We start from the raw sequence: 22,717 nt of genomic DNA on the forward strand, positions 1-22,717 counted from the left end.
GTGACTTGTTAATGTTGAGTTTATCAATTAATTCCAAAACCTCCTCTAGTGACACTTCAATCTGTGACAGTTCATCAGATTTGTCACCTACAAAAGCCAGCTCAGGTTTGGGAATCTCCCTAACATCCTCAGCCGTGAAGACTGAAGCAAAGAATCCATTTAGTTTCTCCGCAATGACTTTATCATCTTTAAGCGCTCCTTTTGTATTTCGATCGTCAAGGGGCCCCACTGGTTGTTTAGCAGGCTTTCTGCTTCTGATGTACTTAAAAACATTTTGTTATTACCTTTGGAGTTTTTGGCTAGCCGTTCTTCAAACTCCTCTTTGGCTTTTCTTATTACACTCTTGCACTTAAGTTGGCAGTGTTTGTGCTCCTTTCTATTTGCCTCACTAGGATTTGACTTCCACTTTTTAAAGGAAGTCTTTTTATCTCTCACTGCTTCTTTTACATGGTTGTTAATCCACAGTGGCTCTTTTTTAGTTCTTTTACTGTTTTTCTTAATTTGGAGTATATATTGAAGTTGGGCCTCTATTATGGTGTCTTTAAAAAGGGCCCATGCAACTTGCAGGGATTTCACTTTAGTCACTGTACCTTTTAACTTTTGTCTAACTAACCCCCTCATTTTTGTATAGTTCCCCCTTTTGAAATTAAATGCCACAGTGTTGGGCTGTTCTTCCCACCACAGGGATGTTGAATGCTATTGTATTATGGTCACTATTTCCAAGCGGTCCTGCTATAGTTACCTCTTGGACCAAAGGTAATAATTGGAGATATACCAATCTCCTAGAATTGGAAGGGACCTCGAAAGGTCATTGAGTCCAGCCCCCTGCCTTCACTAGCAGGACCAATTTTTGCCCCAGATCCCTAAGTGGCCTCCTCAAGGATTGAACTCACAACCCTGGGTTTAGTAGGCCAATGCTCAAACCACTGAGCTATCCCTCTGCGCTCCACTCAGGATTAAATCTAGAGTTGCCTCTCCTCTTGTGGGTTCCCATACCAGCTGCTCCATGAAGCAGTCATTTAAAGTATCGAGAAATTTTATCTCTGCATTTCGTCCTGAAGTGAAATGTTCCCAGTCAATATGGGGTAATTGAAATCCCCCACTATTATTGGGTTCTTAATTTTGATAGCCTCTCTAATTTCCCTTAGCATTTCATCATCACTATTACTGTCCTGGTCAGGTGGTCAATAATAGATCCCTAATGTTATATTTTTACTAGAGCATGAAATTTCTATCCATAGAGATTCTATGGAACATGTGGATTCGCTTAAGATTTTTACTTCATTTGAATCTACACTTTCTTTCACATATAGTGCCACTCCTCCCGCTGCATGACCTGTTCTGTCCTTTCGATATATTTTGTACCCTGGAATGATTGTGTCCCATTGATTGCTCTCAGTCCACCAGGTTTCTGTGATGCCTATTATATCAATATCCTCCTTTATCACAAGGCACTCTAGTTCACCCATCTTATTATTTAGACTTCTGGCATTTGTGTACAAGCACTTTAAAAACTTGTCCCTGTTTATTAGCCTGCCTTTTTCTGATGTGCCAGATTCTTTTTTATGTGACTGTTTATCATCTGATCCGGCCCTTACATTATACTCTTCGGTCCTCTGCTCCTGACTATAACCTGGAGATTCACTATCATCAGACTCTCCCCTAAGAGAAGTCTGTGTCCGATCCACAAGCTCCTGTGCAGCAGTCGGCTTTCCCCCATCTCCTAGTTTAAAAACCTCTCTACAACCTTTTTAATGTTTAGTGCCAGCAGTCTGGTTCCACTTTGGTTTAGGTGGAGCCCATCTCTCCTGTATAGGCTCCTCCCATCCCAGAAGTTTCCCCAGTTCCTAATGAATGTGAACCCGTCCTCTCTACACCATCGTCTCATCCACGTGTTGAGACTCTGAAGCTCTGCCTGCCTACCTGGCCCTGCGCATGGAACTGGGAGCATTTCTGAGAATGCCACCATAGAGGTCCTGGATTTCAGTCTCTTCCCTAGCAACCTAAATTTGGCTTCCAGGACATCTCTCCTACCCTTCCCTATGTCATTGGTACCTACATGTACCACGACCACTGGCTCCTCCCCAGCACTACACATAAGTTTGTCTAGATGCCTCGAGAGATCTGCAACCTTTTCACCAGGCAGGCAAGTCACCATACGGTTCTCCCGGTCATCACAAACCCAGCTATCTACCTTTCTAATAATCGAATCTCCCATTACTAACACCTGCCTTTTCCTAGAAACTGGAGTTCCCTCCCCTGGAGAGGCAACCTCAGTGCGAGAGGCAACCCCAGCACCATCTGGAAGGAGGGTCCCAACTACGGGAAGGTTTCCCTCTGCTCCCATTGACTGCTCTGCTTCCCTGGGCCATTCTTCCTCCTCAACAGCGCAGGGGCTGTCTGAGCGGAGGTGGGACAATTCTACAGTGTCCCGGAAAGCCTCATCAACATACCTCTCTGCCTCTCTTAGTTCCTCCAGTTCCGCCACCCTGGCTTCCAAGGTCCGTACATGGTCTCTGAGGACCAGGAGCTCCTTGCACCGACTGCACACATACGCCACCCGCCCACAGGGCAGGTAATCATATATGCAACACTCAGTGCAATAAACTGGATAGCCCCCACTCTGCTGCTGGGCTTCTGCCTGCATTGTCTCCTAGTTAATGGAAGGGTGGTTTACAGAAAGAGGTTTTGGAATGTAGTTTGGTTTATAGGTTTTAAGGGGACTACAGGGAAGGGGTTAGGGCCGACAAGGGACTCCCACTCCCTTCCCACTCCCCTTCTAAACTCCCTTGCGAAACTCACTGTTAGCAGCCCCTGTTCGCAAAGCTATTGCCTATGTAACCAGGAAGCCCCTTTGCTGATTTCTATTGCCTGGTCATAACTGCAACCAATCACAGGACTGACCTCAGTTGCCATTATCCATGTCTGTTGCACAGCTGAACTCTTGTACTTGTTGCTTGCAAGGAATAGAAGTTGTGAGCAGGCATATGGACAGATGCCCAGGTGAGCCTTCTGCTAGCAAGACAGATCTGTGACCATCCAAGCAGATTTTGCTACTGAGTCAGCATGAAAACAGATTGCAATAAACTTGCCAAGTCTAGAATCAACAAATTGTACCGATGATGCCAAAAGGAGATAAAGACTCTGAAAGTTTGGTATCACCAAGTGTAGGCAGTCATCAAAAGATTAGTAATAAGTGGATCACCAGACAGTTTTATGATTAATTGGATTCTATTCCCAGCACAGAACCAACACCCAACTCCATAGAGTCCATAGAACTTCTTCCAGTTAGAGAGCAGCTGCTGAACACTAAGAATAAATAGGTGACTGGGAAGCACGTGCTTCACATACACAGCAAATGTTTCTTCTTCGGTAGGATAACCATACTTTTTTTTCTGAAGAGTTAAAAGCTAGAACATCTGCTTCTCAGCCAGCCATTCTCTCCCACAAATCCTGCTTCAAGTTCAAAAAGTCTGGTTAGCTTTTCTTTTCTTTTCTTTCGCTTTGTGTGCCTCTGAACTTTCTGGTGTGTATATGTGCCTAGAATCACACAAATTAAACACGTACAAAGAATTGTCGAGCAACACACCAGTCAGCTGAAATATATTGGCAGCTATTTGTTGCTAGTGTTAACAAATAACAGTAGCTTATCACATGAGGCTTATTTTATGCTAGCTAGTTTGGGATACCTCAAAGACCACACCCATTTTGGAGTGCAAGGGCTGTCACATTAGCCAATGGTACTTTCTATCACATGGCTGCTTTCTATACTGATGTTATTGGTAGGGCAGTTTTTAGAGTCCCCAATTGAGCTAGGCACTGTACAAAAATATAGTAAAACAGTACCTGTCCTGAAGCTAAACAGACAAGAAGGATTATTATCCCCATTTTACAGATGCGGAAGTGGGGCACAGAGGGTTTAAAGGCTGGATTTTCTAAAGAACATAAAAACAGCCATACTGGGCCATAATGGCCCATCTAACCCAGTGCCAGGTGCTTCAGAGGAAATGAATGGAACAGGCAATCAATGAGTGATCCATCCGCTTTCCGTCCACTCCCAGCTTTTGGCATAGGTGCTGGAACTAGGGGTGCTTGGAGTGCTGCCGCAATCTCTGTCTTGAAGTGGTTTCCATCATATACAGGGTTTACATTTTGGTTCAACGGCTCTCAGCACTCACCACAATAAAAATTGTTCCAGCACCCCTGGCTTCTGGTAATGAGAGGTTAGGGAGACTCAGAGCATGAAGTTGCATCTCTGACCATCTTGGCTAATAGCCATTGATGGACCTATCCTCCATTAACTTATCTAATTTCTTTTTGAGTCCCTTTATAGGTTTGGCCTTCATAATATCTCATGGCAACAAGTTCCACAGGTTGACTGTGTTGTTTGAAGAAGTACTTCCTTTTGTTTGTTTTAAACCTGACGCTTATTAATTTCATTGGGTGGCCCCTGGTTCCTGTCTTATGTGAATGAGTAAATAACACAGCTCAGCATGTGCAGTTGCAGCCACGTTTTCAAAGAGCTCAGCCCCCACTTAAAAACCAAAATATATGGTGAGATTTTCACAAGTGCTCAGCAAGTTGGGGTTCTGTGTATTTTTGAAAATCTGGCCATAATTGTCACAGTAGGAGCTTCTGGGTGCTGAGCAATTTTGAAAATCTGGGCCCAGATTTTAGTGTGGAGCTCTTAAAAATGTGGCTCCTGAGCTCTTTTTAAAATGTGTCTCTAAATGACAGACAAGAAGGCTGTGGCAGAGCTAGGATTTGAATCTAGGGGCTGATCTACACCACCGCTAACTTACGTCGCTCAGGGGTGTGAAAAAGGCACCCCCCCGCAATAGACTTAAGTTACAATGACTTCAGTGCTGTCCACGCTGCGCTATGTCGGCAGGAGACACTCTCTGCCAACATAGCTTCTGTCTCTCATGGAGGTGGAATAATTATGCTGATAGGAGAGCGCTCTCCTGTCAGCATAGCGTATCTTCACCAGACATGCTACAGGAGCACAGCTGCATCAGTGCGGCTGTGCTGATGTAGCGCAGGGGTGCCGACTTGCCCTATATCTCCAGAATCCCAGTTCCTGAACTGCAAGAGCAGCTCTGTTCTTGGTATCTTGCCTAACTGCTTGTACAGATTGAAAAGACTCCCTAAGCTATTGTACCTAAATCTAGCCCACAGTCGACAGGATGTAGGTGGTCTTTTAATAAGAGCCTGATCCTGCAGTCCTTCAACCCAGAGAACTCCCATGTAACTCAGTGAAAGTTATGCATAGCTAAGAATTGTAGTATTGTGCCTTGAGTAATGATTTTAGCATCTGTGTGGTCTCGACACAATGTTATTCCTGCAACACCAGTATGAAATAGGTTCCTATGAGTACTAAGAACCACAAAAGAGTTTTAAACGTTTAACCCAAGGTAGAGTACATATCTGCTTTAGATTACTGCTGGGTTTTTGTTTGGCTATTTCTGCTAACTCTAATAAAGTATCAAAGAGTATTTCTTTTGCTGTTCCAAACTAGCATCAATCACTGCTGTTTAGGGGAATGGAATCCAACATTTAGATCCTAAAACGTGAAAGTTTATAAGTGATCTTGAGCTAATTAAAATGGTCAGAGCTTGGAGGTATTTTAAGTGAGGAAAAACCAAGACAAACATACATTTTACTTTTTTTTGCTATGGTAAGATCTCCGTTTTTTGAATGGCACTTGCCCTTAGACCACATCCTGCTTATTTTGGATGTATTAGAAGAACTCGGGATCAAAGTCTGCAGTGATCCTATGCTTATTCTCATGCACCTTCTTTTTAATCCTTTTGTAGAATTATTGGTAAGTAAAAGATATGTGTTTTCTGAAGAACCAATTGGCATTTTTGAGCATAGGAAAAGGAGACTGAGGTAATACCAGATGTATTACTATTGCACGTTTTAGAAAAATCTCAGAGCTAGAATAAGAAAGAGAACCGTATTTCCAGATGAAAGTGTGAACACAGTGAAAATGTGTGCACAGCAAGTTAGAGATTCATTTTACACCTTAGTTTACTAGAATGTTTCAATTAGTGTATAAAAAATTAAGCCTCACACTTCCCCCACTAAAAATAAAATTTAGTTAAAGATAAAATAAAAAAATGGAAGGTTACATTTACCCAGTTTTCACTCCTGTGAGGTGTCAGGGTCAGGAATTTATTCCTATTTGCAGAGCAGACATGCGAATGGCATCTGTTTTAAAGATATGGAGGTGAGCGCCTTTCTTTCACTGCTCACTGGTATTTCTATTAGCTGTAACATGATCTTCAGGTGGCAAATAAGGCCAAACACTGTGCAACAAAAATAAATTGCTAGTCATTAAACATATATTTGAACTTATAATGCATTTTAAGCCTGTCTCTTTCAGTCAAATTCTGCTTGGGCCCTTGGGGCCCCACCTGTGATACTGTCCACATGAAAAGAGAATGAATAATTAATAATTGACCTAAATATTGTCTGTCTTTGCTTTCCTGCCATTTACCTTCCATTAGTCATGCTTTAAAGTACTTTTGTTAGAAGTATGTTTCACCAGACAGCAGGGCTGGCCCCTTAATTTTCCCATATTCTATCTTCTATACCACATTTAACTTGAATCCATAGCGGGGGATCTCTCGGTAATGTGGCTCATAGATCACGCTGGCTTATTTGCCAACTCGTAGGTCCCAATTCAGCAAAGCCCTTAAGCATATGCTAAAGTTCCATTCAAATGGGATTTAAGCACGTGCTCACAGGCTTTGCTGAGTATTGATAGACTTAAGTGCGTTCTTGGAGTTAAGCCCATGTGCCTCGCAGAATCAGAACCTGCGTACAGTTGCCAGCTGTGGGGATGTCTTTTGCTACTGTGTCTTCAGAAAATACATTGACAACGTATGGTGTATAAAATATTCCCACAAGAGTCTAGTTTAGCCTTGCAAAATTCTACTCGCCCACTGGCAAAGAAAGAGTAATTGGTTGGGGGGGTTGTTTTGTTTTTTTACTGGAGATTGAAATGTTAATTTTCTTTTTTCATCCCTATGATAAAGGGCTGGTGAACAGATTTTGAGGCTGGGCTAATAATATTTCCTAACATTTCTGCAAGGTTAGGTTAATGGAATCCTCATGAGGGCATCGCTAAGTAACCACTCATTATTGCATTTGTCCTGATAGAGTCCCTCTAGCGGCTAGAGTAATGGGACTCTATACCACTATCCTGCTTGTGTTAAGAATTTCCTAATACCATCCTAGGTATCTCCAGCTTGACCAAAAGGGGGCCACCTTCAAGCAGTTGGTCCCTTACCTGAGGCTGTCAACAAAGATCCCAATGAATAGATACGGTAATGATTGGGTTTTGTCACTGTAGTGGGGCGGAGTGCCCCACTCCCTGTGAGAGTGGGCTGCGGCAGGCCAGGGCGCCTGCGCAGACAGGGAGCTAATCAAAGAAGGGCTTACTGAGAGCCAATTAGGGCCCAGTTTGGAGACAGCCAATCAGGGCCAGGCTCAGACATATATAAAGGCTGCCCAGAGCTGGAGCAGTCAGTCTGTCCCAGGCCTTTGACAGGGAAAGGAGGGAGGAGACTAGCACCACAGACAGCGCAGTGCTGGCCAGGCTCGGGGAGGCTAGGGAGCTTGAACCCGTAGCCTGCCAGGCTGCAGGCCCTGAAGGGAAGGGCCTAGCGGGTGCAAGGGGCCGTAGGGGAAGCGGCCCAGGGAAACAGACAGCAGAAAGGGAGAGAAGAACAGCGAGGCTGACGCCAGAGGGTCCCTGGGCCGGGACCCAGAGTAGAGGGTGGGCCTGGGTCCCCCCCTTCACTCCTTGCAGTGCACCCAGCCATTGGCCGTAGGGAGCGGCCATATTGCTACGCCAGATCCCTGACAAAGAGGGATTGGACTCAGAGGGCAGTTGGACATAGTGACTGGGGTGTGGGACTGCTGATCACCGACCCCCGGAAGGGGGCGCAGATGGACTAAGGGGCACTGCCGGAGGGCAGTGGCCTCGAAGAGGATGCCACCGAGCAGGCAGCAACGCGGGTCCAAAGACAACAACAGAGGACAGAACGACGGATGGGACACTACCAGGAGGAGGCGCTTCACTGGAAAGAGCTAATTCCCAGAGTCACCAGCAGGAGGCGCCGCAGGGGTGAGTCCCGACCCGTTACAGTCACATTGACACTTGTACAAGGCCTCTCAGAGGTCCAGAGAGGCCCAGGCCACTTCCAGCTTTGGAGGCCCCTAGCCATAATAAAAATAAAAAATGACGACAGGTGGTCTAATCTTGTGCCATCAGAACCGATATATTTGTATTAATATTTATGAACATTTAAAACTCTTTAGTATGACAAAATATATATCAATTAACAAAAAAAGTATGTCTTTTACCAAATCACATCTCTTATTTGCTTAAATTTGCACTTCTAAGCTGAGAGAGTGTCACATTTTCATCTGATAGGGATGCGCATGATAACAAGTTGTGAAACTTATCAAAAGCCAAAAAATTAACAAGTTTCTAAATATGAGACCCCCTTTGAGCTTGAGGCCCAGGCCAAATGGCCCTCCTGGCCCCAACTCTGATTGACCCTGAGCTTGTAAATGAAAACCTTACCAGCTGTACTAGGGGGAGATTTTCAAAAGCAAAAGGGGTCACCAACAGATGGCAGTAGTGAGCTCCCTTCTCTCTAAGGGTATGTCTACACTACGAAAATAGATCGATTTTATAGAAGTTGAACTTTAGAAAGCGATTTTAAACAGTTGATTGTGTATATCCCCACTAGGCGCATTAAGTCGGCGGAGTTCATCCTCAAAACTGTGGCTAGCATTGACTCATGGAGCGGTGCACTGGGGTAGCTACCCCACAGTTCCCGCAGTCTCTGCTGCCCATTGGAATTCTGGGCTAAGCTCCTAATGCCTGATGGGGCAAAAACATTGTCGCGTGTGGTTTTGGGTACATGTAATCAATCTTCCCTCTCTCCGTGAAAGCAATGGCAGACAATCATTTCACGCCTCTTTTCCTGGGTTACCCGTGCAGATGCCATAGCATGGCAAGCATGGAGCCCGCTCAGCTCACCGCTGCTGTTGTGAGCATTGTAAACACCTCATGCAATATCCTACAATATGTGCAGAACCTGGCTAGGAGACGCAAGCACGAGGACGTTTGTGAGGAGGACATGGACACAGACGTTCCTGAAAGCACGGGATGTGGCAATTGGGGCATCATGGTGGCAGTGGGGCTGGTTGATACAGTGGAATGCCGATTCTGGGCCCAGCAAACAAGCACAGACTGGTAGGACCGCATAGTGTTTTTCTTCCTTGCATCCTTATGGTGGATGAAAATATAATTTGTGCTCATTTCAAGATCCATTTGCACTGCTAGAGAAGTGGATAGTGATTAGTAGATATGGGAATCAGACCTATTGTGTTTACTAAAATGGTGGCAAAAAGGAGGGTTGTGTGTTCTTCTGACATGTAGAGTTTTTCAATAAGATTTTTTTCTTTTAAGGATTCTGAGTGTGACACAAAGTCCACACACTTTTTTGTCCTTACTTGCAATTAGTTGGCTGAAACATTGCTTAAAGCCCTATTCAGTTTAGAAATTTATCCTGGAGGCTAAGGTGGAACTTTATGTGAGTCATTGGGTGTGGACTAGGCCTAACATAATGTCCTCCCACCATTTACAGTATTTGTCAAGATATAGATTTGTAGGCCAGGTTGTGTAATGGTGTGTGACTCTGACAAGATTTGTAGTTTGGGTTTGGTTCAGATATGTTCCCAAAAGTTTGCATGCGTATCCAAACTCCCTGAAACCTCTTGAATGTGAACAAGTTGGCTATGAATCTCGCGGAGAAAGGCTGTCTTGATAAATTTCTGGTAGTGTGCTTGTGACGAAGTTGGAAATTTTCTGTACCTGATTCTCCTCTAACTTACAGCAGTTTATACCAGTGTGACTCTGCTGACTTCAGTGGCAGTGCTTGTAATTTACACCTGTATAGGGCATGATCCAAAGCCTATGAAAGTCAGAACGTTTTTCTGTTGACTTTTCTATTGAATCAGGATCTAAGAGAGAGGAGAATCAGCCTTTGAGACAACACCCTTTGTGAACCTCTAAATTAAGAGGCAAACAAAGACAGCGACAATACTAGGAAAAAAATAAGTAATATTTCAGAAAGTTAAAAAAAGATTGAGTGAATTTAGTTCTAAAAATAAACAGAAGTTTGGGGTAGGCCACTATTTTTGTGAACTAGTTTGAGCATTCACAGTTTTGTTCCACTCACATTTTCTTAGAGTGCAAATATGCTGCTGGAGAAAATGCCTACAATACTTTTCATGGCTAAGGTACAACTCCACATATATGTTCTACTTTTGTCTGTATGGAGCACTGATGAATCATACATATACAAACGGAGAACTGGAATAACCAAAACATTGTTATCTAGCCAAGTACCTTGAACAGAAAAATGTAAAAATATGATGCCTAAGGTGATCTGATTCAACATAGGAGTGTTCGGTTCACCAAGCTAAAACGGAAAAATACTCATGTTAACAGAGAGGAGCAGCGAACTGGTTTGAGTCCTCTTCTTAATTTCCAACCTATGATTTTCAAGGAGATTCAAAATTAAGCACAACATATTTGCCCATCCCTAACTCTTGCACAGTCTCTCACAGAAGTTCTGCAGAGGCGTCATCTTTCTTCTCCAGAGTTGTAGACTTTCTGTGGTGCCCCTGTTGAGAGTCAAAGCTTTTTCTATGAGCTCCTTGAACCTCAATAAGGAAGATTTAAAATGAATTCCCCATTTTGCGGCAAAATCTCTTCTGGGGAGCCAGGAGCTGCCCTGGCATGTCCCACAGACACTGGCTCACACACTAGCATCACTTACAATGCTTACCCCATTATCCCACTACTGGATCCTCTTCCAATGTCAATACTGGAACAGCATGACTTCTGGCATCATTCCAAATACTATAGCCACATTTTTGAGACACGTCTAGTGGTTAGAAAAAGAAAAAAATGTGTTCCTTGCTGTTTTGGGTGAGTCACAGGCCTTTAATGCAGCTTTTTAAAACTGTTATTTGTCCCCATCACACACAAAAGCACACCCTAATATACATTGGATTTTCAGATTGGAAGACAACTGATTTATTTCATTTTCAACACAAGAGATGAATTATGTGTCTCTCTAATTGCACTAATATTATTGATGATTTTCTGCAGGAATGTGCAAGCTTGTATATTCCAAAGGGCCAAATTTATGGCTGGAACAATCAAGCACAACTCCATTGACTTCAACATCTTCAACCTCACAACTACTTACACTAATGGTGAGGGTGGTACTATGTTGTGATAGTTCTGGTGTTCAGCCCACAGAGAAATAAACTTGTATGCTAATCTCTGACAAATTATAATATCAGTGTACTGCAGGTCACATTTTAGGCCTAAACTACCCTATTTAAGTGTCCTTTTTCAAAACTATTTTGAAGTAGGAAGTTTTTTTTTCCTTTTCAGCAAATGATTACTTAGCTGTTTCAAAAACACCATCCTTAACAGAGTCTATTATGTGTGTTGCAAAGCTGTGTCTGTCTAAAGACAATAACAAATACTGAATCTTTGATTATGATGGCTGTGAAGATGTTTTGCTCGGTCAAAAGAGTCATGAAGTGGGTCTTTCTGAAGGTTTTGAAATTGGCTTATAGAGTTTGAAATCTTTTCTGCAGTTTTGATGTTCTGTGGCTAATATTTACATAATCTTTTCTGTCTATTCTACTGTTGGATCTAGCATTATAGTTCCTTTAGTTTTAAAATTTTGTCTAATTATTAAAATAGTTTTTTTCTCTCATCTGAGATCTTTCTACATCAAGATGTTTAGTGATCTTAAATACTGCATGCCTTTTACAAATTTTGAAATAATTTTTTAGTATAAATTAACTAAAATTTCAAAACAAAAAGTGAAAAACTGAAACTGAATGGATGCTGTCTCACAAACAGTTTTGGTTTTGGTGAATTGATACTTTCAGATGCAAAAAAGTTGTGTTGGAAAATTCCCAACCAGCTCTATTCAGGTGGCAACTGATTACCGGTAAATGAATATCTGTGTTTCTTCTACTAGCAATATGATACATTAAAATTTATAATAGAGGAAGCTGTAGTGAAAAGTAAAGAGAACTTTAGGAAGGAAGTTTTAAATTTCACATTTGCTGTTTTTTTTTAAATTCACTTGAAAGCTTTATTCGCGGTTGATCATTTCAGTTAATAAAAATGACATACAAACTTATAAAAATCCTTCTCTGAGGCAGAAAGGTGTGGCAAAATTAAAAAGTGACAGAACATCTTAAGAAAATTCAAGCACATTCATAGTTTTATGAATGAAAGCTTCATAGGTGGTTAGAAATGAATCACAAGAAGAAAAATGAAAAACAATGCTGACAGATGAGATAGGATCAAAAGCTTTTAGTTTTCAGTGGGAATCCTTTGTACCTTTATCACAGGAAATTTCTGTTTTAAATATTTTTGATTGTGTGTTTGAAGTTCAAAAGAACTTTTGAGGACATTAATAGGGACAGTTATTGACTTTACTGTAGATCTGTATTGATTTATTGTTGATTATATATGAACACCTATTTAAGGAAATTAATATGATAATCAGAAGCTAGTTGAAAGATGTCCTTTATGTTTTATACTGCAGACAGTACATGTATTTTGCCAACTTTTTTCTTTTATTGGACTATCCCATGTAATTCAAATTATTTAAACTGTAACTTCTGAATTTTTAAAGAGATGATGAATCAATTGTTCAGATATTTATGACAAGCTTCTTAAGAACTTTTATCTAATCACAGCTGCAGTGTACTGTAGTTGCACTTATTGCCAATTAAAAAGAAATGTTTTTTTCTGATTTATCATAAAATTCATCTCAATTATGCATCTCACAAGATTGAGTGTGCGGGGGATGGGAGAAGTCAGCATTATGCTGAAGTAGCTGGAGGAATCCTCCTATTGAAAGGTTCTTCTGGATCTACCAATTAGAGATGCTTATGGTACAACAGATGCAAAGTGTGTTAACACAATGTTTTATGGAAACTGAGTGTGAATGTGGTAGAAAAGGAGAAGTGTTGTAAGAATAACCCAATGGTTTGCCAGAGACACCATTATGTTAGAGCAGTTTAGTGATGTTAAAATAAAGAATCTTTGTTATAAGAGTTCGATATTATAAGGTTGCCATTTTTCATAGATGTACAAAAAAACCCACTCAGATCTCAGCTGGGTAAAAAAACAAACTTATGGTCTAATCGATACTCTGCCATCTGATAACCTTTAGGGAGCAGGAGGCAAGAACAATCAATCATCCAAGCTATAGAAGTCTAGGTCCACTCCTGTCCTGCCAATTCTTCTTTTGCATTATGCAGTGTTGAGAAAGAGTTGCCTCAGTCCTCCTGCCCTACTAAACCTTCCTCTACTTCCCCCCCTCCTCTTGCAAGGAAGAAAAACCAAGGGAAGCTAGTCTATCATACTTGTCTCAGGGCCCTGACACTGGCATCCCAATGAGTAATTCCTCTAAGCCATTAGGAGTGGATTCCCTTGAAGGCCCAGGATTGCCACCAGATATATAGGTCTATTCACTGGCCCATTGCCACACTGACTTCATTATTGGAATGTGTAGGATCGAAAACTGAATTGGTGGACTTACCATACCGGGGCCTAAAGCTCTTTAGGGAGGATCAAGACAAAGTGGTTAGGAACATTCTGAATCCCAGAAAGATCCTATTTCCTCAGTCCATGTGACTTGCCCTCGTTGCTGGTGACCTCCTCCTCCACCCTATCCTGCAATTCCTACTGGAGGGGTTTCTGCCAATCATCCTCCTTTCATAGGCAGTCTTTTCATTTTCAGATGCTCTGTGGTGCCTTCTGTTCTTCCCAAAAGAGATTTCCCTGCAGGCTTCTTTTTCTGATCCCTGCCTAACCAAGTAACCTTATTGGATCCTCACTGACTCAGCTTTCCCCATTCATTCCATTGGGATGAAAACGATAAATCACAAGAAGAAAAATGAAAACCAATGCTGAGAGATAACCAGGGTTCAGAAACCTTTGATTGTGAGGGGGAAGGCTTCAATGTGCCCCTACTCATTGGACTTGTTCTCTATGGTGGAATCAGAGTTCAGCTGCTCAGAGCTCCTAGTTGCATTCGAGGTAAGTTCTTCTCTGAAGATTACTGGTTGGTATAATAACTAAGCATAATGGTTACTGAGTAGGACAGGAGGAGAGGTGGATGTACAGTAAGCAATGTATGACTTGTAAATTTGAATTTACAACCACTTGAACGATTACACAGATTTTCTTTAACAATAACATTTTTTTGTTCTGGTAGTTGGTAATAGGCCAAGGGTTATGGTGGTGGGGGCGGACTGGAGTTATCTTGGGTGGCTGACAGTTTTTGCCTCCGACTTCCTGATAATTGCAGACGTAACATTGAGTCTAATGGTAAAATAGAAGAAGAGAGGTCTATGACAGACAGGATTACCAATAAGTAACCTTTCTGTGTGTATTTAACTTAGCTATGAATGTTGAGTTGAATATATGTTGCCTTTTAATGTACAGAGATGTCCCAAACCAAACCATAGATCCAACACGCATATGCTACTTAAAATTTCAGATGCTATTCTGGATCCAACCTCTTCTTTTGGACCTTTCTGGGTACTGGGTGAGATCAGAATCCTAGATCTGAACACCCCAAACTGTAGAGAAGTTTGGATCTGGATGCACTCTAGTCCATTTCTATTTCAATATAACTTATCACTCTGTTTTAGTGATTGGCATGCTTTATTCTCTTTAATTAATTTTATTTAATTCTGGAAGTTGCTTTTTGGAGTTATGTATTATGCATTATACAATATGGTGCAGAGTTTCAAAAGGACTCTTCTCTCATTTAGACATCAAAATACCTGGCCAGATTTTCAAAAGAGCTCAGCACATTTGAGTGCTTTTGAAAATCTGGTCATAAATGTCTGCTGTGGAGATGCTGAATGCTGAGTACTTTTACAGATCTGGTCTGTATTTAGTTGCCTAAATGAAAGCTGACCTCTTTTGAAAATCTGGCCCCAACTGTGGGTGCTGAGCACTTTACAATCCAGCCCTGCACTCCTTCGAAAATCAGGCCAAAGTAAAAAGGGAACAAATTGAAAAAGTCAGTGGTGCAGATGAAAATGCATTTTAGAAATGTATTTTTTGTACTTCTTATTTGTGGAGTTCTCTGTTTTTTCCAGTCCATAATCTTCATTCGTGACCGAAATTCTCGTGGCCAGGAGGTGTCCGCCTACATTGACTATGCACACAGGCTGAAGGTGGATGAATTTGAAATCTATTTTAATGGAAAGAAAAAGCTTTTTCCAAGACGCACTGATCTGAGGTATTTTTCTGGATTTTCTTTTCACTTATTTGAATTTCTGAAATGTACATGTAGTTGAATATTGTTAAATAAGAAAATATTTTTATAAGTGTTTTTAATTGAAAAATAAACATAATGGCTCAAATCTGTCCTCAGTTATACATAAATAGATCTAGGAAGTGACCTTATTATTTGGAATGGAGTTACTCTGATTTTATTCTTGTTTCTGCCAAGAGCAGAATTTTGCATGAATAATGCAAACTGAACATTGAAAAAAACCCAAGAGCTGATGGAATTTTCTGTGCATAACTACTCACTTAGGGTGGTATTTTCAAAAGTGCTCAGTATTAATCTAACTTTAGTCCCCTGGACTAACCAAGGGTTAGACTTGGACTAACCAAGCTGCTACGCTTTCTTTGGGTTGTATGACTGGCCCTTTCAGCTTTTACTTCCTGAGGCGTCTGTAAATAGTGTTTGTATATAAAGCTACATGTGCAAACTCATAGGAAGCTGATATGCTAGAAACTTTGTACCTAGCATAGTAAGTCAATGCCACATGGTCCTTGCCCTCACCAACTCTCATTGGCCTGAGTGGCTGTTCTCAGCAGCATGGTTCACATTGAAAACTTGTCTCATATGTAAGTCTTTCGGTGGCCAATATGAAACTGGTCACTAGTATCAAAGATTGTTAATAACTTTTTTGTTTAAAAACCTATTTTCTTCAAAACTACTGTATGCCCAAATACTAATAAATACACAACTATGTGTGAGTCTGGGAGTCTGAAAATGTTTCCATTTGTGAACAAGAGTGGGTCAAATAAATGGTGGACATGGTATCATTGTGTGTGTTTGTATAATGCCTTACACAAGGGATCTTTGGGGCATGTGATGATGTCTACCACAATGGAGCCATGATCTTCATTGCCCCAACAATAATAATAAATAAATATTAGTGTTGACAGTTTTGGGCAAAAATGGTAGAAATTTCACAATGGGCCAAATTTTGTGAAGTTATCATGAGAATCTTATTTTTGAGCTATGAAAACTTCATTTCATTTTGTGAAAAATTAGGATTTGTGAATGACTAACTGGTCGTGGTTATTGGATCGGTGTAGGTAAGTGTAGTTATCTGTGGGTTTCTTGTATATAGTTGGTGCTGGGTTCCATTATTGAAACTGATTGTTGTGTCAAGGAAATGGATGCTGGTCTAGAGAGTTTTATGGATGGGTGGTTGTTGTTGAAGTTGTGGTAGAAATCTGTGATGGAGTTTAAAGAGTCTGTCCTGAGGATCAAAATATCAACAGTGTATCTCAGGTTTATCATTGGTTTTGTGGTGCATTTTTCCAGAAATTCTTCCTTGATGTGGGCTATGAAGAGGTTGGCATACTGGGGAGACATCCTAGCATCCATGGCTGTTTCCATGGTTTGGACAAACTATTTGTTGTTTAAATGTAAATTTGTTATGGGTCAGGGTGAAACGGATGAGTCGGATGATGTGTCACCATAATGTTATATAAGATTATAGCCTCCTAAAATGAACAGACATTGAACACAAGATGTACTACCGATCAGTGAGGAAGCTTCTTCAGTTTTGCCATCTTCAGTGGGCTCATTTCCCCCCCTTTTTTTAATGCAAACAGCGCTCTGAAAACAGCACAACCCGGAATACTTTGATGATCTGCAAATGATGATATATTAAAAATGGGCAGTTTCGGTAAATTTTCCTTCTATTCATTTACTTGGCACTAGATGTCAGTACTGAGGCATTCAAATAGAAGTGCAGTTCTCCTGCGTTACATGAGATAGTGATCAACGTGCCCATTTTTACCTGCTTACACCGTGAGAATGTGTGTATCTGTTGCTAAATACTGCTATAAAATATAATGGGCAGTACATGGTCTACACTGTATACTGAGATTTATTCATTGATTGATATATAACTTTCTTAAATCATCCCTGTGGTGGGCACTCATTCTTGCATCCAACACTTCTGTTTAGTCCTGTTTCTTTTGTATTGCAGTGCACAGTGTCTTATTTAGCACTTTAATCCCTTGCTCTCTTTTCATGCCGTGGACTAGAGCAGCTGAAGGACCAGACAGGAAGAAATGACTTAAATTGCATTAAGGGAGATTTGAGTTAGATGTTGGGAGGAACTTCCTTACTGTAAGGGTAGTTGGGCACTGGAGCAGGTTGCCTGGGGAGGTTGTGAAGTCTCCGTCTCTGAAGGTTTTTGAGAACAGGTTAGACAGGCACTTGTCAGGGATAGTCTGGGTGATGCTTGATTCTGCCTCGGTGCAGGGTGTTGGATTGGATGGCCTAGAAGGGCCCCTTCCAGTTCTTCATTTTTTGATTCTATAAGGCAGTTCATGAACAACTAGACTACCATAGTGTCCTGCAGTACAACACATTGATGTCTACAATGCAATTTCTTCCTCTTTAACTCTGGTTTCAACTGTGCATGCTATGTCATTATTAGAGATAAACTCACACAAAACTCTGTATCTGAGCCATCCACCTGAACTTGGGAGAAATTCAGCATCAGTGCATGTTAACCTCAATATGATAACTTATTTAATCAGATTTGCTGTGACGTTCTTGTCACATTACTTATCAGGCCCAAGAAGAAACCTCTCATTCCGGGATATGTAGCATAGTGCCATTTATCATGTAGTTTATGGGCCTTTGTATTTGTCATGCAGCACTTCTTATCTTAAGTATGCGTGCCTGGATTGATATGATTTCCAGTGGCCATGTCTCCTTTTGCGAGGGTCTGTTACAAAGTCGCTGTCCACTTTGAGTGCATGGAAGAAAAACTTGATTCCTTCTGGCCAGTGTTTGAGCAGTGTGCAAGATTCAAATCATGTAAACTAGTGAATTCATTTGAATCAGTCATCTTCAGTGAACTATCCTGGATATAAATTAACAAGAACAATATTCCCCTTAGAAATGTGAACAAAGGGGATCTCAAAGTGCACAAACCTATATGCTCACACATGGAGAGACACCATACCTGATTCACAGGGCACACTGAAGTCAGGGCATGTTAGCATTGACACAGTGAGGCTCTGATGCATTCCATATACACAGGTTCTTATCATTCTAATCACGTGAGAGAGATCCATCCAAAAAATGGCTTCTCCCAAAGAAAGCTGGAGGCAGTTAGTGAGCAGGCTGAGGACTCTGGGTATATCATTTGTGTCCCAGGCATTTCACTTAGGGGAAGCCAGAGCCCACAAGCCAAAGGCAACTAGTGGGCAAGCCAGGGGATCTGGGGATGTTGCTGCTGGGCCATTATTTTGATCTGGAGAATCTGAAGACTGGTTCTTACATTTACATTCAAAAGAGAAACATGGAATTTAACTGAAGAAGCAACTTTTCATTAGGAAAGCCAGCATATCTGGAGCAATATGTGGCAGTGTTGGAGCAGACAGGGCCCTCAGCAGACTACACATGAATCAAAGTAGCTGAAAGAGGAAAAGAACTAGGGAGGGGAGAAATCTGGTCCTGTAGCCACTAAAATGCACCAGCACCACCACCACCACCACCACCATGTAGTAGAAAAAAAACCCACAACCATTTCCATACATCCCGTATATTCCTTCATCAGCAAAAATATTCCATTTTAATACGGACTAGAAATGCTTTGAATCAGCAGGGCAGTGGGTTTTAAATACCCAGTCCTACAAACTTCACACATGCAAACACTCATTCGGCCAATTCATCTTTTCTATGACCCAGCTAGTTTACATTAAATTACACTTGGGAAGAATTTAGCCCATAGACTTCAATGGGAGTTTTATGTCAGGATCAAGAACTATTTCTAATTATACAATTAATACTAGGTACAGATATCTGAGTATGTGTAAACTATAATTATATAGTCTACATGCCAGAACATCTCTAGACATATATATTATATACAATATTACAAGCAGAAGCTGGGCATTTTGCAAATCTAGCTCATTGGATCTTGGTTTTGACGCTGGGGAGTGCAATATTTTGTGGTGTTTCCAAGCTGAAGATGATGACAGGGCTTAGAACAAAAGGTGCAGTTTGGTTATAGTTATGTATGAACAAAGTATGATGTTTTCCAGTGATGGCAATTTTTTGTCATTGAAATCAGAGCTTCAATTGCTCAGCACTTCTGAAAACCAGACTGCTTTCTTAGGTGCTAACATGGATTTAGGTTCCTAATTTTAAGAACCCATGTTTCAAAAATTGGGCCTAATTAATATTCACAGTACTCTTGTGACACGATCACCTCATTTTATAAAGTTTTGCATGAACATCTTGGCCTTGAATTTCATAAAGTCACAGCCTGTGGTCCACTTGCATTGTTTGCCCACTTGACATATACAGTTTCCACAACCATGCACACACACAGCTATTTGCACATAACAAATAGGTAACAAAAGTGAATTCACAAAGGTGAGTAAACTTCAGCATTTTGAAAATCTGGCCTTCTGTTGGTGGAGGGTAGGTGTAATGTGTAAATAAAATATATTTATCACAGAGCAGTCTACCAAAAAATCAAAACTGTATTATGTAGAAGTTTAATGTTTGTCAGTAAGGTAAATCTTAAACTGTTTCTCTTTGGTGCTCAGTATCATTTTCACATCCTGTGGCCCTTCTGGCATTGGTTGTCTAGTACAACTCCTTAGCAGCAAGACCTTGGGATTTTTGCATACCTTTAAACAATTCTGGTGTCTATGGTTAAGAATGTGGCATTTCAATATCCTGTACCCACCCTTTCCACTTCCTCTCTTCACCACTTTTGGTGGTAAATAGAACTTTTTATACTTAACAAAAAAATTATTTCTATTTACTCTGGGTAAGAATTAAAGCGACCAGCAGCCTTACTTATGGAAGAGCATTGGGCAGAAGCAAAGGTGGCCTCTAATTGTGGTTTAAGCCTGAAAAAGTTTAAATGCAGAGTGAGTCTGGTTCACTGAACCTCAGCTATGTGTCCCAGAATATTTTCATTCTTTACGATGTGCTGAGCACATAATAGAAACATGATCAATCCTGGAAATATATTTTGAAATAGAAGAATAAAACTCCAGCTATCGCACAGATGAGCTGATCCAGGGGTGTGCACATCAGGATCCCGCCAAAGTTAGAATGTGAAGTTTGGATTGTTTTTGTTTTGTTTGGAAATCTCTTCTTGCAAGGCTTCCACCATTTCACCACCCTCCTAATAATACAGTGTGTAAGAAGTATTTCCTTTAGCCATTTTAAGTATGTCGCTCTTCAGTTTCATTGGATGCCTTCTTTTTCTTGTATTTTCCAGGCCATTCAATAAGCTGTAACAGCCATAATTTCTTCTCCACCCCACCAGTTTTCTGGATATCATAGATTTTAAGGTCAGAAAGGACCATGAAGATCAACTAGTCTAGCCTCAGGCATAACACAGGCCATAGAATTTCACCCAGTAGATCTTGGATGTAGCCCAGCAACTTGTGATTGAATTAGAATGTCTTTTAGAAAGGCATCCAGTCTTGATTGAAAGACTCTAGCTAATGGAGAGGTTCCTACATCTCATGGCAATCTGTTCCAATAGTTAATTCCCTTCTCCATAAAAAACTTCCAGTTTCCTATTTCCAGTCTGAACATTAACTTCCAACCATTTGGTCTTGTCCTGCCTTTGCCTGTTAAATTAAAGAGAACTCCATCTTTTCCCATGTAGGTACTTACAGACTGTGATCAAACCCACCTTGTATCCTTGTTTTGATAATCTAAATAGATTTAGGCTCCTTTCATTTATCAGATAAAACCTTTGTCTATTCTTTATCTCTCATCTTGACAGCCTCCTCCCTTTGGCCTCTTCACTTCCCACCTCATTCCTTTTAAATATATCCAAAATGTTATTGGTAAATACATCATCTTGAGTTCATGAGCACAGGAGACTGGACTAGATGACATCTCAAGATCCCTTCCAGTACTACGACTCTATGATCTTCAGCTGTAACTAGGACCATGTTGCTCCCTTTCTGAATCTCTGCAATGGCTTCTTATTGTCTTTGATGTCAAATTCATCTTCATTTCTGCACAATTCTCCTCCGCTAATGGATGCATCCAGGTTTAGAGGTACCAGAATGTTCTGGTAGTAGTAATACCTCCCATTTCTAAAGATAACATGTGACAGATTAGTTGGGTATCGCACTCAAGAATGGTTGCTCCAAAAATTTGGCATATCTATTCACGTGACTTCAAAATGCAGGTCTGCCTTATGAAGGAATTAGCATATCTGGGGAAACAGTTTGGATCAAAGATTGACACTTCTCCCACTCATGATTGATATTTACTCTTTGTAAGTTGGAGAACTGACACAGATGTTTGAAGTTGGAGGAGGAATTAGTATTGCAGCAAAACTTAAAAGATTATTCCTCAAATATGGAAATTAGTACTCCCTGTTGACCCAAAGTTTCCCCTTTTGGTGCAACACATTTTTTTCATTAGCTGTGTGAGGCTGTCAGAAGACATTAAACCAGGTGTTTAAGATGCCCTCCACATCAAACTCTCTGTTACAGCACAGAATGAAAGGTTTGGACAATTAAAGTTTTAATGTGACTGTGAAGGAGCAGAGAGACTGCAGCCACGCACAACCGGGGTTAAAGAATGCCTGTGGGTTCAGCTAGCCCTGCCCCGTTATACCTGCAGTCAATGCCAGGCCTGGAGGGGAGGGAAAAGAAGGGAGACTGGCTCAGTCAGGGGCTGACTGGCGAAGAGGCAGGAGCTCTCTGGATGCCTGCGTGAAGGCACAGACCTGCAACTCGCCTGCCAAGGCAGAGACTGGAGGCAAGTAAGTTTTCCCCGGCAAAGGAGAACCTACAGAGGAAGCCCCAACTGCGGGGCAACTGGACTAGCGGGAGCCATGCCCCAAACTAAAAGGATTTGCATAGGGAGCAGACCAGGAAAACAGGCCCTGAATCATCCCTCAAGGCTGGGAGAAAGATCCATGTCCCCTATTTAGGGGTTGAGCAACACAGGGCCCTGGGCCAGGACCTGAGGGAGCAGGAGGGGTCAGGTTCCCCTAACCACCGATCTAGCCACGGAGGGCCAATGAGGGCCCTATCACAGTGAAGATGATACTTTCAATACCAGAGGGCCCTATATTAGATCTGTATGGTTCCTTGGACTTGCTTTGACATTTTACTGTGTTACTTTATTGAGGGAATATTATTTATTCCTCATTTGGTTCTAGATTATTAAACTGAAAGGCAGTTAGTTAGTACTTAAGGAGCTGACCTGAAATATGGACCTAGAATCAGGATTGTAATGGAGTCCATTTCCTCTCAGCTAATTCATATAATCTGATGAAAAACAAGTGTAATACAATTTGTTCACAC

At 41.3% G+C, this 22,717-nt stretch overlaps 1 protein-coding gene and 1 long non-coding RNA gene across 4 annotated transcripts in view; one reads left to right on the forward strand and one right to left on the reverse strand.

The window, feature by feature from the left end:
• The window catches only part of CFAP299 (cilia and flagella associated protein 299), a 418,010-nt gene that overhangs the window by 351,904 nt on the left and 43,389 nt on the right, over window positions 1-22,717 (forward strand). For all 3 annotated transcript variants that reach the window (XM_039542287.1, XM_039542285.1, XM_039542286.1), the window contains one exon: window positions 15,247-15,389. In XM_039542287.1, coding sequence (XP_039398221.1) covers window positions 15,247-15,389 — 143 coding nt within the window. The remainder of the gene's footprint in view (window positions 1-15,246; window positions 15,390-22,717) is intronic.
• LOC120407006 lies at window positions 3,474-7,431 on the reverse strand. Its single transcript, XR_005599728.1, has 3 exons — window positions 7,298-7,431; window positions 6,141-6,311; window positions 3,474-3,540 (listed from the first exon to the last, which is right to left on the reverse strand). It is a non-coding gene; the product is annotated as an uncharacterized LOC120407006 (long non-coding RNA).

This window comes from Mauremys reevesii, linkage group 5 (genome assembly GCF_016161935.1).
Source record: "Mauremys reevesii isolate NIE-2019 linkage group 5, ASM1616193v1, whole genome shotgun sequence".
NCBI classification, from domain to species: domain Eukaryota; kingdom Metazoa; phylum Chordata; order Testudines; family Geoemydidae; genus Mauremys; species Mauremys reevesii.